At 48.3% G+C, this 16,335-nt stretch overlaps 1 protein-coding gene across 8 annotated transcripts in view; it reads left to right on the top strand.

Moving 5' to 3' along the window:
* Window positions 1-16,335, top strand: part of Ikbkg (inhibitor of nuclear factor kappa B kinase regulatory subunit gamma) — a 25,478-nt gene extending 9,143 nt beyond the window's left edge. For 3 of the 8 annotated variants that reach the window (XM_046452561.2, XM_046452537.2, XM_046452534.2), the window contains exons 2-10: window positions 522-723; window positions 2,303-2,514; window positions 5,704-5,822; window positions 7,798-7,950; window positions 8,901-8,997; window positions 9,991-10,134; window positions 10,323-10,465; window positions 10,682-10,743; window positions 11,055-16,335. In XM_046452561.2, the coding sequence (XP_046308517.1) occupies window positions 537-723; window positions 2,303-2,514; window positions 5,704-5,822; window positions 7,798-7,950; window positions 8,901-8,997; window positions 9,991-10,134; window positions 10,323-10,465; window positions 10,682-10,743; window positions 11,055-11,197 (1,260 nt within the window). In that variant the 5' untranslated portion in view covers window positions 522-536 and the 3' untranslated portion in view covers window positions 11,198-16,335. The remainder of the gene's footprint in view (window positions 1-521; window positions 724-2,302; window positions 2,515-5,703; window positions 5,823-7,797; window positions 7,951-8,900; window positions 8,998-9,990; window positions 10,135-10,322; window positions 10,466-10,681; window positions 10,744-11,054) is intronic. The other 5 variants (XM_046452575.2, XM_046452554.2, XM_046452564.2 and 2 more) reach the window with 3 other exon arrangements.

The following is a 16,335-nucleotide window of genomic DNA, read 5'->3' as shown; positions in this document are numbered from 1 at the left end:
GTCTTTGAACATGCCATCCTCTGACCTCAGCCTTCCAAGCTGCTGGGATTATAGGCATGCTCTACTGCGCCTGGTCATGGTCATATCTTTTTTGGGGGCTATTATTCAACTTATCACACTAGGTGAGGGTAAGAGGCCTTGACCCTCCACTTCTTAGAAGTGTGAGAAGGGATAGGGTAGGATTCCCAGAATACTGGCATTTGCCATCTATAAATAATCCTCTCCCTTTGGATTTTTGTGTTTTGTTTTTCCTGTAGTGGGGATTGAACCCAGGGCCTTGTGCATGCTAGGTAAGCACCGTACCATTGAGCTGTATCCCCAGTCTTAATCCCCTCCCTTTGGAGTGGGAATGTGTGCTACCTCAGACCAAAACTCCATTTCAGCATCTGGTTATACTAGATGAAGTGGTTGGCATTCTACTGCAAATATGGGCCCAGAGCTTCTGCACAGAGTAACCACCTTGTTCTGCTGGGTAAGAGAATGCTGTATGGTGTCATGTGATGCCTGCTTTTCTTTTCCAGACACTGACTTGTTGGATGAGCAGGCATCTCTGGAAGAATCAGCTGTGTGAGATGGTGCAGCCCAGTGGTGGCCCAGCAGGGGACCAGGACGTGCTGGGTGAAGAGTCTTCTCTGGGAAAGCCGGCCATGCTACATCTACATTCAGAGCAGGGCATCCCTGAGACCCTCCAGCGCTGTCTAGAGGAGAATCAAGAGCTCCGAGGTGGGTCCAGTGGTTGGGGTGGTGGGGTGGAGTGGAGTGAAAAGTTAGGAGGTCCAGCCTTTGCTGAGTGGAACGTTTATTCCTATCACCTGTACCTTCATGTTTGTTAGGTCTGGATGGGTATGTGCCTGAGAGCATACCCAGGTGGTCTCTAGTTAGCATTTCAAGCTTAGCCATCCTCTGGCTTGGTTTCAGTTGGGGTTTGCTGGAAGTACATTTAGGTGCAAATTAGTGTGCAGGATTAGTGTGTATTTTTTATTTTGTTAGCAGAGATTGAACCCAGGGTTGCTTAACCACTGAGCCACATTCCCAGCACTTTTTATATTTTATTTACAGATAGGGCCTTGCTAAGTTGCTGAGGCTGGCTTTGACCTTGTGATCCTCCGGTCTCAGCCTACTGAGCTGCTGGGATTACAGGTGCACGCCACTATGCCTGGCTCAGGAAATGTGTTTAGAGTGTTCTTAGGACTGATATTGGGAATGAGAAGGATAGGGAAAAAAGCAAGGCTGGGCAGAGGGAGAAGTGGGCTATGAGTACAGGGAACTCTGGAGCTGGAATGACCTTTTCAAGTTGAGCAAAATTTGGCCAGGTCTCTGTATCCATGCAATGATCAATCATTAACTATTGTTGATCCTGGAAGTGGGCAGTACCAGATTCTGTGGGTGGGGCTTGGCTCTTGGCTGGGATAGTGGCTTTCTGGAGCAACTGAGGCAGTCCTCTGGAGGCCTCAGCAGAAAGCCTTCTGTCCTCTAGAGTGGCTGGGCACCAATGTTTTCTGGGTCAGCATCCATGTCTCCATGACATTTTTCCTCATCCTTGTGCTGCTCAGCTTCACCGGCTTTCAGAGAGCAGATGCACATTCCCACCTGCCTCCCACCAAGTGGAACATCCTTGTCTCCCCTCCCCTCATCCTTTTCCTTCCAGCTCATGATCATGCCACCTGAGTTTTGGGGGTAGTCTTCCTCCTTTGGCCTGCTAGTCCTTTGGTTTGAGTGGGCCCCAAGTACCCAGGTGGCCTCTAGTTAATTAGGACACTTGCTGTAGGGACTTTGAAATGGCCTGGCTCACAGTTGCTGGGGGAGGGAGAGGCACTGGGAGTGGTGGGGCACCCAGCACTTTTTGTTGTCACTCTGATTCCCAAATGTGTATTATTTTTTTTTCTCTTTTTGGGGATTGAACCCAGGGGTGTTTTATCACTGAGCTATAAGCCTAGACCTTTTTATTTTTTATTTTGAGACAGAGTCTCTCTAAGTTGCCCAGGCTGGCCTAGAACTTGCCATCCTCCTTAAAGTGAAGCTCACATGTTTAGTGTGGTATTGCAGAAACTTACGGGCATATCATTAGTAGTTGATTTTGAAAGTGTTTAAAAAAATGAAGGGGAGTGTTTAGAAGCCATCTATCTTAGGGAGAGGTCACCTAGTATTATGGGAGGGTGCTGTGATGGTTGTGATGGTTAGCCCAGCTTCAGACCTTGGGCCTTGTAGGCCTCATACCTGTGTAAGCTCCGGCAGGGGCTGGTGCTCCAGGCTGCCTGACTCTCAGGACTCACCTCCCCTTTGCTGTCTCTTATGCCCACAGATGCCATCCGGCAGAGCAACCAGATGCTGCGGGAGCGCTGTGAGGAGCTGTTACATTTCCAAGTCAGCCAGAGGGAAGAGAAGGAGTTCCTCATGCATAAATTTCAGGAGGCTAGGAAGTTGGTGGAGAGACTGAGCCTGGAGAAGCTGGACCTGAGAAAGCAGAGGGAGGAGGCCCTGAAGGAGGTGGAGGACCTGAAGTTATGTCAGCAGGTAGGTAGCAGGCAGGGCAGGCTCTTTTCTTGGAGCTTGGGGCTGTAGTTACACCTGCATACTGGTTTTTTTTTTTTTTTTTTTTTACCAGGAATTGAACCCAGGGGCACTTAACCCCCGAGCCACATCCCCCTCTCTTTTTATTTTTTTATTTTGAGACAGAGTCTCACTAAGTTGATGAGGCTGGCCTCAAACTTTTAATCCTTTTGTCTCAGCCTCCTGAGTTGCTGGGATTACAGGTATGGACCACTGTGCCTGGCTTTCACCTATGTTCTGTAAACCATAGGGACACCAGTGTTCCCACAAGGAGCCCATGGTCAGGGGTCCCCCAGAGCACCCTCAGGCTTGATTTGCAGGACTCACCTGAGAAAATCCATCGTACTCACAGCTACAGCTTATTACAGTGGAAGGATATAGATTAAAGTCAGCTGAGGTTCAAGGTGCATAGAGTAAGGACCAGGAGAGGCCAGTGTGAGCTTCTAGGTGGCCTCCCAGGGAGCATTGCAGACAGTGCTTGCTTCTCTCATTAGCCATGTGGAACAATGTACACGGAGTATAGTCAGCCAGGAAGCTCACTTGGTCCCTGGTGTCTAGGGACCAAGAATGAATGAATGAAAGTGTCAGGTTGGGGGAAGGGCCCAAGTGAAAAATGACAGAGTGTCAGTGTCTAAATGACGAGGCCAGTGTGTCTGGGGTTTTATTGGGGTCAGTTGTGTAGGCGTTGAGCACCATAGTTGGTGACCTGGGTGGTTCAGGCACCACCCCAAAGTTTATCCAGTTCCATGTGGCACAAGGCCCCCACCCACATCATGGCATCAGCATAGATTACCTGGCTTGGGCCCTAAAACCCAGGTGAACCAGACATGCTCATCAGGCAGGATGTTCAAGGGCCTTAGAGGTCATCCTCTAGGAGCCAGGCAGGACCCAGACTCAACTTTGGGAGGTTCAGGCTGTTGCCACCTTGCGGACCTGTGAGTTGGCTCTTCAGTGTACTGTCCCCAAAGGATGGCATGCTTACTGTGGGCTGAGGAGGGTGTTTCAGGGCCTTTCTGGCTTGGCTGCTCTCAAGATCCTGGGACAATAGTTGAGCAGGATATGTGCTGTCCGGGAATTGCAAGGTGGGGGCATGGGAGTGGGGGGCACCTGATGCAGGCAGACTGCCAGCCCTGGAGGAAAGGCATATGCTGTGTGCCTCACTACTGGGAACTTCTGGCTCAAGGTGCTTGTTTCTCATTTGTGGAGGTGTAAAGAGTTTGCTAGGGCTGCGGAAGCAGAGTACCACACACTGGGGGCTTAAACAACAGATCTGTTTTCCCCCAGTTCTGGAGGCCAGGAGTCTGAGTTCAAGATGTGGTCAGGGTAGATTCCTTTTGAGGACTGCAAGGGAGAATCCATTCAAGGTCCTCTCCCAGTGTCTTGTGGCTCCTGGCAGTCGTTGGTGCTCCTTGGCTGGCAGCTGCATCTCTTCAGTGTCTGCTTCTGTCATCATGTGACCTTCTCTCTGTGCATTTCTTTTTATAAAGAAGTGTAAAACAAAGGTGGGCATTCCTTGTAACTGTGAAAACAGATTTTGTTCAGTAACTGTTGTCAGTAGGGAAAAGAGCTGAGCTCTATAGTTGACCAGTATTTTAAAGAGAGAATGGTGGCTAGGATGTAGCTCAGTGGTAGAGAGTGTACTTAGCATGCATGAGGCCTGAGGTTCCAACCCTAGCATTGAAAGAGAGGGGGCAGACTATGAATGAATTAGAGTGTCAGGTGGGGGGAAGGGCCCAAGTGAAAAATGACAAAGGGTATCAGCATCCAGGTGATGAGGCCAGTGTGTCTCTGAGCTGGCAGTTAATAAAGTTAGGATAATGTTCTCCCAAAGAGACTGGGAGAGTGTGGAAACATCTTTTTTGATGATTCCATTTCAAAGGAATAGCTCTTAAGTCCTTGAGGTAGACACTGATAGGTTGTAGAAGATACACAGATATCTGAGACAGAGGAAGGACTCATAGTTGACAATTCTTGTAGTAAATGCTCCAAGAAAGGTCAGTGATCTATGTTAGGTGTTGGCCAGAATAGATAGTTCTTTTAACAGCTGTGAGCATTTCCATACAGCATCTGGGAAGCTGCCTGGTGCATCTCACTAGCATGGCCTTAGGCTGTTGAAAGCCCTATTAAAGTTTGATTAAGTGTGTGTGTGTCTCTCTCTCTCTCTCTCGGAATTGAATCCAGGGCACCACTGAGCTATGTTATTTTATTTTGAGACAGGATCTCACTAAGTTGCCTAGTCTAGCCTTGAACTTGCCATCTTCCTCCTCAGCTTTCCTAGTTGGATTAAGTCTCTTAAATGCAGGGTTTGAATGGAGTGTTTGCAGAAAGTCCCCCTACCACCACTGAACTACATCCCCAGACCTTTTCATTTGTTTTTTGAGTCTTGCTAAGTTGCTGAGGCTGGCCTTAGACTTCCCTTCCTTCTGCCTCAGCCTCCCAAGTTACTGGGATTACAGGCATGTGCCACTGTGCACAGAGAGTTTTTGTTATTAGTATTTAAAAAGATTCAGTATCCACTCTTGCTTTGTGAAACCTCCCACCTTCTAAGGGCCCTACGCCCACAGACTAGGATTGTATTTTTGTTGCTGTTCAAGTCTTGCCTCCTTTGGCATGGACTCTCAAAGATAAGAGAGCTTGCCTGCTGGGGCCATAGTCACATGGCCTCCAGGTTCAGCCCTTATGGTCTGGTGGCCAGGGTAGTACCTGAGCTTTCAGGAGCCACACAGGACTCCAGATACCTCTGTGCTCCTGTGTCTCTTTGGGGTCCCGTGTTCCCCATCCACAGGGATGCAGGAAGGACTAGGAGGCATGGACTCTTGGGACTTGATCCCTTCACATTGCCTCAGTTGCCTTGCTAGGTTGGGTAGCTGCTGGAGGTGAGGCATGAGATGAGTTGGGGAGGGATGGGAAGAGACTGGTAAATATATCTCATCCAGTAGCAAGGGTCAAGGTGGACCACTGGGGAAGGTCAGGTGGCCATCACACTCATGAGGCTCTGGGGTGTCTGGGTTTGGAAAGTGATGAGGGCAGGAGAGAAGCCCTGAGGGTGCACATGCCTCAGTCATTTGCAGGTTGCCCTAGGGACTGGGGATGCCAGGAGTGGGAAGCTGGGCAGAAAGTAGCACTAACAGGAGGTGACCTTTTCTCCTATAGCAGATGGCTGAGGACAAGGCCTCTGTGAAAGCCCAGGTGACATCCTTGCTGGGGGAGCTCCAGGAGAGCCAGAGTCGCTTAGAGGCTGCCATCAAGGAACGGCAGGATTTGGAGTGCAGGTGAGTAGGGAGGGAAAGCCAGTCCTGGAGGCCACTTCCAGGGTTTCAAATGAGGAGGGTGTAGAAGCCTCTGGGGATTCCTCTATGAGAGGGCAGATGTCTGTTATGGCAGATTTGTGACAGTTCTGGTCCAGGTATCCAGGATATGGCTCCTAGCTATTACTTCTAGGCTTTCCAGTCCTTTGCTAGAGTTTGTGTTATTTCCTTTGGAGGCTTTTCATGGGCCCCTAAGGCCACACTCTGATAGGTGATTCTCTGGAAGCACTCCCAGGACCCAGCACATAGTTGCCTTCCAGGCTGAGGTTTATCACAGGGGAAGGATGCACCGTGGGATCCTCTAGTATAAGATCCCTAGCTGAAGACTGGAGAAGCCTGCCTCAGGCTCTCTGTGTACCCCTCTGAGGTATACAGAGAAAACCACTTCCCACAGGTGCCTAATGGAGATAGCACCTTGGGTTTCTTCTGGGGGCTATTCATGTTGGCACCCTTTCCAAGGCACATACTAAAATTCCTGACTCCTGGCAGAATGTGTGGGTGCTCACCTTAGTGAATGTTGTTTATACAGAGTTTGGGCACAGGAGCCACCCTTATCAGCAGGGAAAGCATCAGAGCAGTGCAGGGAACTTGTACCGGCTGAGGGCCAACCTTGAAAGCTAGCTGCCTCAGGCCTGCCTATTATTCTTTTGCAAAGTGAGTTTGGTCATTTTAAGTGGGATCATTTGGTCAAAGTGCAGGGATGGTGCTGTGGTTCTCATACTGCCCTGCTGCTGCCCTCCAGACATTTGGATGCAGCTGACATGGTGGCCTCAGTTTTCTTAATGTAGTATTAAGGTGGTCATTGTGCACATGGGGTAGTTGTCAGGGAAACCTTTCTGCAGAAGAGGGTAACTAGACTCCAGTTCAGAAAGAGCTGGTGGTGGAGGTGAAGAGGAAGCATGAGCAAAGGCAGAAGTGGAGAAGGCCTGATAGTTCAGGCCTGCCTTGTCAGAGTTGTGGTGACCTTCAGCTGGAGGCTACCACTGGGCCACATGGAAACATCCACCATTGGTGCTGCAGTGGGGGCTTTTTTTGTTTGTTTGTTTTTTATGTGATACTGGGATTTGAGCTACATCCCCAGCCCTTTTTATCTTTTATTTTGAGACAGGGTCTTGCTAAGTTACTGAGGCTGGCCTGTACTTGAGATCCTCTTGCCTCAGCCTCCCAAGTTGCTGAGATTATAGGCATATGCCACTGTGCCTGAGTAGTGGCTATTGAAGGCCCTGGGGCAGCAGGATAATGAGGCTGGAGCTTGGAAATTGGAGATTAAGGAAGCTGTGAGGCTCAGATCAGAGGATTTGGGGATCATGGGGTGATTGAGGTGAGATAGCCTGAGTTGTTGTAGTGAGATGGAGAGAGAAATTCCCTACCAGGGCCATTGATGTCATGTCCTGTCTTACAACTCCCTGTGATCCAGGTGTGGAAACTGAGCCTGCAAACAGCTGGGACTCCAGCTGAGCTGTGGGCAGCAACAGGGCTGGAGCTGAGCTCTGGTCTGCTGTTGAGCTCAGTATTTGCATTCTCAGGTGGGCAGTCTCCCTATTTTTTCTAGAATAGTCTGTCCTGACACCCCTTCCCTGAGACTGCTCTTGTTGAGGCCCCAGCACCTTCCTGGAGGTTCCTCTCATATTGTAGTGGGCAGCTTGGGATGCAGGTGGCCCATCCTTTTCTCAGTTCACCTCCTTCTCTTGGCTTTTAGTCTCCTAGCCATCTGCACTTGGTTGTTTCCTGGGCCCCTGTACTGGAGCAAATTCATCAGGTGGAGCTCCTTATCATCTGTTCTCCACCTGGCTCCCAGTCTTCTTTCCTATTTTTGGTGGCAGTGCCTCCACTCTGCCACCCAGAGTCAGCATGCACTCACAGGGTGTTCAGAACCTAACCCCTTGCCCATGCTGTCCTTCTTGATGCCCCCTCAATGTGTTCTTCCTCCCTGTGCCAGGGTGCGGGCCGCCAGTGAGCAGGCCAGGCAGCTGGAGAGTGAGCGGGAGGCACTGCAGCAGCAACACAGTGTACAGGTGGACCAGCTGCGCATGCAGAGCCAGAGTGTGGAGGCCGCCCTGCGCATGGAGCGTCAGGCTGCCTCGGAGGAGAAGTGAGTTGGTGTGGAGGGGTGGTACTGGGGGTTGCCAATGGGCCTGTGGCTTTTCCTGCCTTCTGGGGAGCCCTCGTAGGGACTGGCTGTGGATGAGGGTTGACTCTCCCCCTTAGCCTTGCTAATAGTAGAGTCCATTGTTATCATAGTCAAATAATTCATCTTTGAGACTAGACAAAAATTTTTTTTTTGGTAATGGAGATTGAACCCAGGGGTGCTATATCACTGGCTGACTCTATATCCCCAGTCCTTTCTTATATTTTTTTGAGACAGGGTCTTGCTAAGTTGCTGAGGCTGGCCTCAAATTTGCCATCCTTCTGCCTCAGCCTCCTGAGTCACTGAGATTATAGACATGTACCACTGCACCTGGCTAAGACAAAAATATTATCTTTGGTTCAGTCCACATTCATATTTCCCTTTCTCCATATGTTTTTGCCAGCCCTTCTACTGCTTTCTGGTGTAGGATCCCAAGTTCCTTTCCTTGGCATGCCTTTTCAGTGTCCTTTAATCTAGAACACTCTCCTAGCCTTTCTATGCTTTTCATGAAGTCGACAATTTTGAAGATTACAGGATAGTTCCACTTTATGACAAACATTATTAATTTTTTTATTGTTTTGCAATACTGAGGATGGAACCCAGGGCTTTGCACATGCTAGACAAGCACTGTACCACTGAGCTACACCCCTAGTTCTTATTATAAACATTTAAAATTGTTGGCTTTAAGGAAACTGATAGGAACTATTGAGTAACCGAGTCAGTTGCAGTGAATATTTGTTGTCAGCAAAGCCTGCCTCAGAGTTGATGACCTTAGGAGTCCAGATGTACCCTTGGAAGGCCCCATTCCAGGTTTGTGATATGACAAGAATTAAGAGGGTAGAGCTGGAGGCAGGGAAGCCATGCCTAGGCTGGGACAAAGTGGTTTCTCCAATGAAAGCTCCTTTTCTGGGCAGGAGGAAGCTGGCCCAATTGCAGGTAGCCTATCATCAGCTCTTCCAAGACTATGACAACCACATCAAGAGTAGCATGGTGAGCAGCGAGCGCAAGCGAGTGAGTATGGCCAGCCTGCGCTGTCTTGAGAGGACTTCACCTCTTCCTGTCTCCCCAAAGACAGAGAAGATCACAGTTCTTGAGACCTGAAGGAATTAGATTTTGGGGGGGATACTTGACTTGCCCTAGACCTTCCTCAGGCTGCAGCTGTGACAGTTCAGAGAAGGCCACAGGGATATGGGGCACATTGCCAGGCCCCAGGGTGGGCTGGCCTAGGGACACATTCAGCCCTCACCAGTGTAGTTCTTGGCTAAATTTTCCCTGAGCCAGGAAAAGCTCTTTTCCAGTTTGTCCTCACGAGACCTAAACTGGGTGCAGTTCTAGCAATCACAGTTTAAGAAGGATATTGTCAACCACAGATGTACCCTGCGGAGATTTATGAGGATTAAGCCTGAAACCAGGTCACCTGAGGAAAAGTTAGTTACAAAAATGGCACCTAATCTCTGGAACAAAATCCTGGCAGGGAGGCGGGGTGTCAGGGGAGTGGAGGAAGTGTGTATGTGTGTTTATGGGGAGGGGTGTCTGTGTGGGATGAGCAGACCTTTGATCCGATGGCTGAGTGGAAGGACTAATGGATTGAGGCTTAGATGGTGGGTCTGTAGTTGGTAGCATATGGAGTGGGCAGCCTCAGGATGGAGTGTGGCTCTTGTCCTTAAAGGGTTGAAGGATTCTGTGAAGGGAATGAGTACCTTGGTGGGAGGCTGAACCAGATGGCCTCAGAGTTCTCCTCAATCCCAGGATCCTTAATATGTCTTGAGAAAAAACCTCAGCATTTCTTCTGCCCTGTGGGGAAGTACGAGGATGCAGCTTTCTTGCATACGTTGAGATCTTGTGATTGGCCCTGAAGTCCAAGGAGCTGGTGTTGTCCCAGCTTTGGCCAGCCAGGGCTCCCTTTTGTCCTCAATTCTCACTCGAAGCAGCGGCCTACCTGGGTAATGGCTCCACCCTGCCCTGTTCTGGGAGGCTCTGTCAGTGCCCTTTGCCAATCTCTAGGGAATGCAGCTGGAGGATCTCAGGCAGCAGCTCCAGCAGGCTGAGGAGGCCCTGGTGGCCAAGCAGGAAGTGATTGACAAACTAAAGGAAGAGGCTGAGCAGCATAAGATTGTGATGGAGACGGTGCCAGTCCTGAAGGCCCAGGTGAGGTCTCTCCTCCTTGCTGCGATCCTTGACCTCCCAGTGTGCTTGGGGTTACTTGCTGATGTATCTGCTCCCTCTGTGTTGCCAGAGGTTCACAGAGGGCATGAGGAGGTTTCACTTTGTTACCCCAGGCCTATCATGATGTGCCCAATGGGTGGTGGGCATGTCCCTCTCTTGAATTTTGCCAGGCGGATATCTACAAGGCAGACTTCCAAGCTGAGAGGGAGGCCCGGGAGAAGCTGGCTGAGAAGAAAGAGCATCTGCAGGAGCAGCTGGAGCAGCTGCAGCGGGAGTATAGCAAGCTAAAAGCCAGCTGCCAGGAATCAGCCAGGTAGGCCGCCAAGAGTGGCCATGTGAGGAGGGGGCGTAGCACTCGGCGTGACCAGTAGTAATTGCAGGAGACTGATGACTCCTGGCTTTCAGATTAGGTTCCCTGTACTTCCCTTTCCTCTCCGTCCACCCTATCCTTCCAATGGCCTTTTCTGCTGCTCCAGGTAGGAGCCTCACAAAAATGCATGCATTGATTGGACGGTTTCTGTTTTCAAAGGATCGAGGATATGAGGAAGCGGCATGTAGAGGCCTCCCAGCCCCCTTTACCCCCTACCCCAGGTGAGTGAGTGAGCATTGTTCTGCAGGAGGTGGGTGGGGAGGGTGGTGTACCGCTCTACAAGAAGGCTCATTTCAGCCCTGAAGGTGGGTATCCCTGCTGCTCCCATCACTCACCCCACCCTGCCCCACCCTGAGGCCAAGGGGAGAATGTGGTGGTAGTACTGGCTCCTGGTCACACAGTGGTGTTGATCCTAATGGTTGAACATGGCAGTCCTATCCAGTTTTGGCACCTTGTCAACCTCCCCTTCCCTCTGATTAGTACCCAGTTTGTACCCAAGACCCACTTCCTGGTGCCTCTTTTCTTTTCTCAGCTCACCACTCCTTTCATCCAGCTGTACCCAACCAGAGGAGAAGCCCCCCTGAGGAGCCACCTGACTTTTGTTGTCCTAAGTGCCAGTACCAGGCTCCTGATATGGACACCCTACAGATACATGTCATGGAGTGCATCGAGTAGGGCCAGCAGATGCAAGGCTGCCTGAAGACGCCACACCCAGGACAATTCGATTTGTGCTTTCCTCTCCCACCTGCCTAATTCAGAATTAAGGGTTTGGTGGATAATGAGCAGGTCCCAGGAGCTTGCTGCAGAGCTCTTGCTTAAGCCCCTTGGTCTGCAGGTCCCCCCTTTGAGGGAAGATGAAGCCTGAGTCAGACCTGATTCTCTGCTCTTTTCCTTCTGTCCTATCTGCCTGAACTGCCTGTGTCTGGTGGCTAATCCATCCTTCCTTTCCCATCCCTGCAGAGAGGTTGGACCAGGGACTCTCAGGGAGGACCACTTTTCCTTCCATTGGCTACTGACTTGCTGGCTCTGAGCTTCAGCCTCTCCTCCTGGGCCATGTGATACTCCACTTTGCAGCTGTACCAGGGTTGGTTGAACCAGTTGCTGCTGATGGTGTTTGGGTTGTTTGTAGTCCTTTTGCTCTCATAAATAATGGTGCAACGAAAATGCTTATGCACTAATCATGTGTGTCTTTGCTAAGCAAGAGGTGGGTAGACCTTTGTATTTTTGCCACCTGCTGGGCATGCCACTCTTCACTAAGAGTGAGCTTAAGCATATTTTCCAAGGGGTATGTACCCTTTTTAATTCTTTTGTGAATGGGCTGTACATATCTTTTATCCATTTTCCTATTAGATTGTTATTTTTTGTTCCTCATTTTTTAGGGGCTCTTTTGTCATTGGCAAGATTAGCTCTTGTCTGTAACAGAAAGTGCATGTTTCTTTTTCCCTTTGATTTTGTCAGTGTAGTGTTCTGGCCTTGAGTATTTTTTATTTTACATAGTCACATTATCCTTTTCCCCATTCCATTATTTTGGGTTTGGAGTTGTGAGCACTTTGTGGTCTAATGGATGCTTCACACGCATATACTTTACTTTTTCTAACACCAAAGTGTGCCCTTGTCTTTGCCAAGCACTTATTGTCCAGTGTGAGTGGTTGTTGTGGTTCATTACATTCTAGAAGTGTCTGATGCTATATCAGCCCCAGAAGCCAGTTGACAATGATTGGCAGATGAGGAAGAATAGGGGACTCTTCACTTGTTTTGTAAAGTTCTGGATATTTCTTAGGATATTGAAGCCATGGGAACTAACTCTGCAATTCTAGTAAGGGAAAGGAAGTTGGAAATTGAGAAACACTCCAGTATCTATGCATCATTCACTTCTCAGTCCTGGGCCCTCCTTCCCTCAGCCCTCCAAGCTCCCTTGTTAGGAATGAGATGTAGATCTATCCCTGGGCTTTTTCACAGGGCTTTCTGCTGTTTGATAGTGAGAAGAATGACTAGAATTAGGATATTAGGACTTTTAAAAATAAGCCTCAGCTGGGAGCTTTCTCAGCATCTATAGGAAGTGGGGAAAAACTTTTCTATTTCCTAATGCCCACATATCTATCACACAGTACTTTGGGGAAGTGTTAAATACCCAGACAGGTTCTCTGCTCATGGTACTGCACTTAAATCCTATTCCTGTAATTTTTCTGTAAGAGCACTATTTTGTTTTGGAGTGGTGCATGAGTTTCTGGTGGTTGCTCTAACAGATCACCACAAACTTGGTGCCATTAAACAACAAAACTTATTTTTTCATTTCTTGGAAGCCAGATACCTGAAGTCAAGTTGTTTTTTTGGAGCTCTGAGAATAAGTTCTGGGCCTGTTTCCTAGCTTCTGGTGGTTGCTGACAGTTCTTGGCTTGTACATCCATTATTCTTATCTTTGCTTCTTTGTCACATGGCCTCTTCTATGTTTTCTGTTTCTTTTAAGGATACCAGATATTGGATGTGGGGTCTATCGGGGTAATTCAGTATGATCTCCTCATTTTGATATCCCTACCTTCACTACATCTATAAAGACCCCTTTCCCAAAAAAGGCCACATTCACAAGTTATTGGAGTTTGGACTTACACTTATCTTTTTGGAGCCACCATTCAACCCAGTATGAGGTTATCTGATTCAGATGTTAAAGATCAGGGCAAATGCAACCCAAAGGCAGGTAACTCTAAGACCTGCAGATCTGCTGGCAGGACTTGGTCCCCAGGGTGGTGGTAGCCACCAAGCTGCAGAATTTGGTGTGGATTAACTCGGGGGACATCTTGTCTCCAGGTGGACACCACTGCCAGGGCCAGCAGGTATGGCTGGGAGAGGCAGATAAGGTAGGTTGCAATAGGACCTTTTGCACCCTGTGTAGTGGCCACTAGCTGTGTAAGGACAGGTTTCATGCTTTTCAGGAGGGTGAACAGAGGCGTGTAGGAGCTCCTTCCTGATGAGCACCCTCTTCTGAAAGGGGCATAGAAAGAAGGTGAGACCCAAGGACACTGAGGAACTTTACCAGGTGGATTATACAGCAGAGTTATCTGCAAGCCTGAAAAACACTCTGGCCTGGGCCCCCTGGACTGGTTGAGTCAGAATCAGGATGAGACCTGACTGGTTAGAACTCAATATGTTTTCCAGAGGCTGAGTGCCCTTGTTATGTGCTTCCCCCTTAGTGCTGTGCAGGTTTTGCCACATATTAGACCAAAGGTTTTGAATCCTACCATTTGCCCAGACATAGGGCATTCTACTTTCTTCTTTTCTGGCCTTACTTAGGTTGGGCTTGTGGAACAACTGATTGTTCCTCCCATGAGGGAACCAGCCTGCCTTATTAGTTGAGGCCCATAAATCCATACAGCTGGAAATATGTTCTACCCAGAACCCATGACATTACCTTGTTGCTCAGGCATGTGTCCACTCCTCTCTTGGCTAAAGTCCAAGGGAAATCCAGACAGCCAATAAGCAGAGTACAAGAGTATTCCCATGCACTAGTAACCAAAACAACACGAACACAAACAATAAGCAAAAATGGTGTCAAACTAGAAACAGATGCAGTACTATGTGTAGGGCCCTGCTGAACAGGTGTGACATAGGCTTTATGATGGCATGCCTTATGAGGGGGCTGTTTGGTGAGTTGAAGCAAACATGTGAGAAGCATCCTCAGCTTTCTTCATCCTAAGACAGCAACTTGCACATTATCATCTGGCTACCAATGGCTGGTACATCCAGCATTTTGAACATCTTGCATATGGGTTGTGTTCTTTAGTATGTTGGTGTGGAAAGGTCAGGGGATGAAGTTATGTATAATGTGTGAAATGAAGCAGAAACTCCCAAGTGTACATCCTGCTGTCATTTGGATGGATACAGTATTGGAATTACTAGTAATGAAAAGGTTCCCCCCCATCATTCCCTGTTGTCACATATTCTTCCTTTGTGTCAGTCTCCTCTCTGTAGGGACACCAGTGTCAAAAGAGATGGACAGACATTCATTAAAGCTGTGACAGTAGGGGAAAGAGCTGAGCTCTGAGCCAATCTGCAGAGGTGACTTTGTTAGAAGGGAGACTCGGGCCAGAGTAGCATCAGAGTCCTGAGTATTGAGCTGCAGCCAACAAGATGACTGATGCCTGGCTGTGGAGGGGCAGTGGAAGAGGAATTAAGGGCCGCTCCTGGACTTTTGGTTTAAACTGTGTATGCTGGGCCACCTATCAAGATTGGGACAAGGGAAAGGGAAGGTCAAAGTTAGGGGAGGGCTTTAAAGTCCACTTTGGCTTCAGCCAGGCTCCGTGTGAAATCCTCCTCAGTCCATGTTTTTCCTGGACTATTATGGTGTTGTCCTCACTGATTTCACTTGAGACTGCAGGCTCTCCAGTCTGTTTCTTTCACAGCAACCACAGTGATCTGGTAAATCTGTGTTTCTACTTTGTTTAATAATCCAGTGGTTTTCTGTTACTCCTCTTTTTGGTGCTGGAGGATTGAATCCAGGGGTGCCCTGCCACTGAGCTATATCCACAGCCCCTTTTTCTTTTTATTCTTTTTGAAAGAATAAAACTTAGTGAGACACAGCCCCCTCATAAGGCATGCCATCATAAAGCCTGAATCTCACTAGGTTGGTGAGGCTGGCCTTGAACTTGCCACCTTCCTGCCTCAGCCTCCTGAGTACCTGGGACTTCATGTATGTGCCACCACACCCAGCTTTCTCTTACTCATGAGACCTAAATTCCATCCTTAGCCTTATGCTGCTTTGACCTCATTTCATGTCCTTTCCCTGCTGGCCCAGTCACACCACACTGTTCTTTTTCCTCCTTTCCTCAAACATACAACACTTCTGTGTCTTAAGGCCTTTGTCCCTGTTGTCGCTTCTGCCAGGAAGACTCTGACCTGTAATCGTTGTGTAATTGCCTTCTTTTTGTCATTCAGCTCTGAATGTAAACATCACCTCCTTCATCTGAAGTCTTAATCCTAGATCACTTTGCCTTGTTTTAATTCTTGGCTAGACAGTTAAAGTGACCTATTTTCTGCTTTGTTTCTGCTCTCCCTCTAGTGGAGGGAGAGCAGAAGCCTCATCCATCCTAGTCAGGCAAAATCCCTAGAACAGTGCTCAGCACGAAGTGACAGTGCATGTTTATTGATGGTATGAGCTTGTCTCACACTGTTATCAGTATTGCTCAGTCAGTATTTTTGTGGACATCACCTGTCTATAAATGGTGGTTGCTGGAATTTACTATATTAATATGATAGAAACTATAGCACTGAAAACCTATTTTAGGCAATGGGTGACTGACTGCCTGTGGGGGGACTTCTTAAAAACATTTAAACAGTTTGTTCAGAATTTGAATGTCTAGATCATGTTGGCCTTATCATGAATAGGCAAGAACACAGACTGAGACCACATGGACACATCCTGCTCTGCCCCTCACTTAATTTCTCTGAGCCTTGAGGTGATGGCATGCACTTAGGACAGTGCCTGACCCTAGGTAGACGGGATAACTGTGAAAGCCATTCTAGTTTAGGTGGTTCCCCAAACGATTTTCCATTAGGTTGTTATTATTGTAAAGGTTTCAGATGTTGTTTAAGGAAAGTTGGTGATTGCCTAGCACTAGACAACTTGGGGTCAGATGGAGTGACTGCTAATGGATACAGACTTTATTTTTGGGGTGATGAGCATGTTATGAAATTGATTATGGTGATAGTTGGCACTTATCTACGAATATGCTACAAACCATTGAATTGTGTACTTCAGATGGGTGAATTGTATGATCTATGGATTAAACCTCAATAAAGCTGGTATTAAAAAGTGTCAA

This window comes from Marmota monax, unplaced genomic scaffold, assembly GCF_021218885.2.
Source record: "Marmota monax isolate L192 unplaced genomic scaffold, Marmota_monax_Labrador192_F-V1.1 WCK01_AAM20220418_F8-fsc00142, whole genome shotgun sequence".
Lineage (NCBI taxonomy): Eukaryota > Metazoa > Chordata > Mammalia > Rodentia > Sciuridae > Marmota > Marmota monax.
Note: the sequence above shows the minus strand (reverse complement) of the source record. Positions and strands in the feature narration are given on the sequence as shown.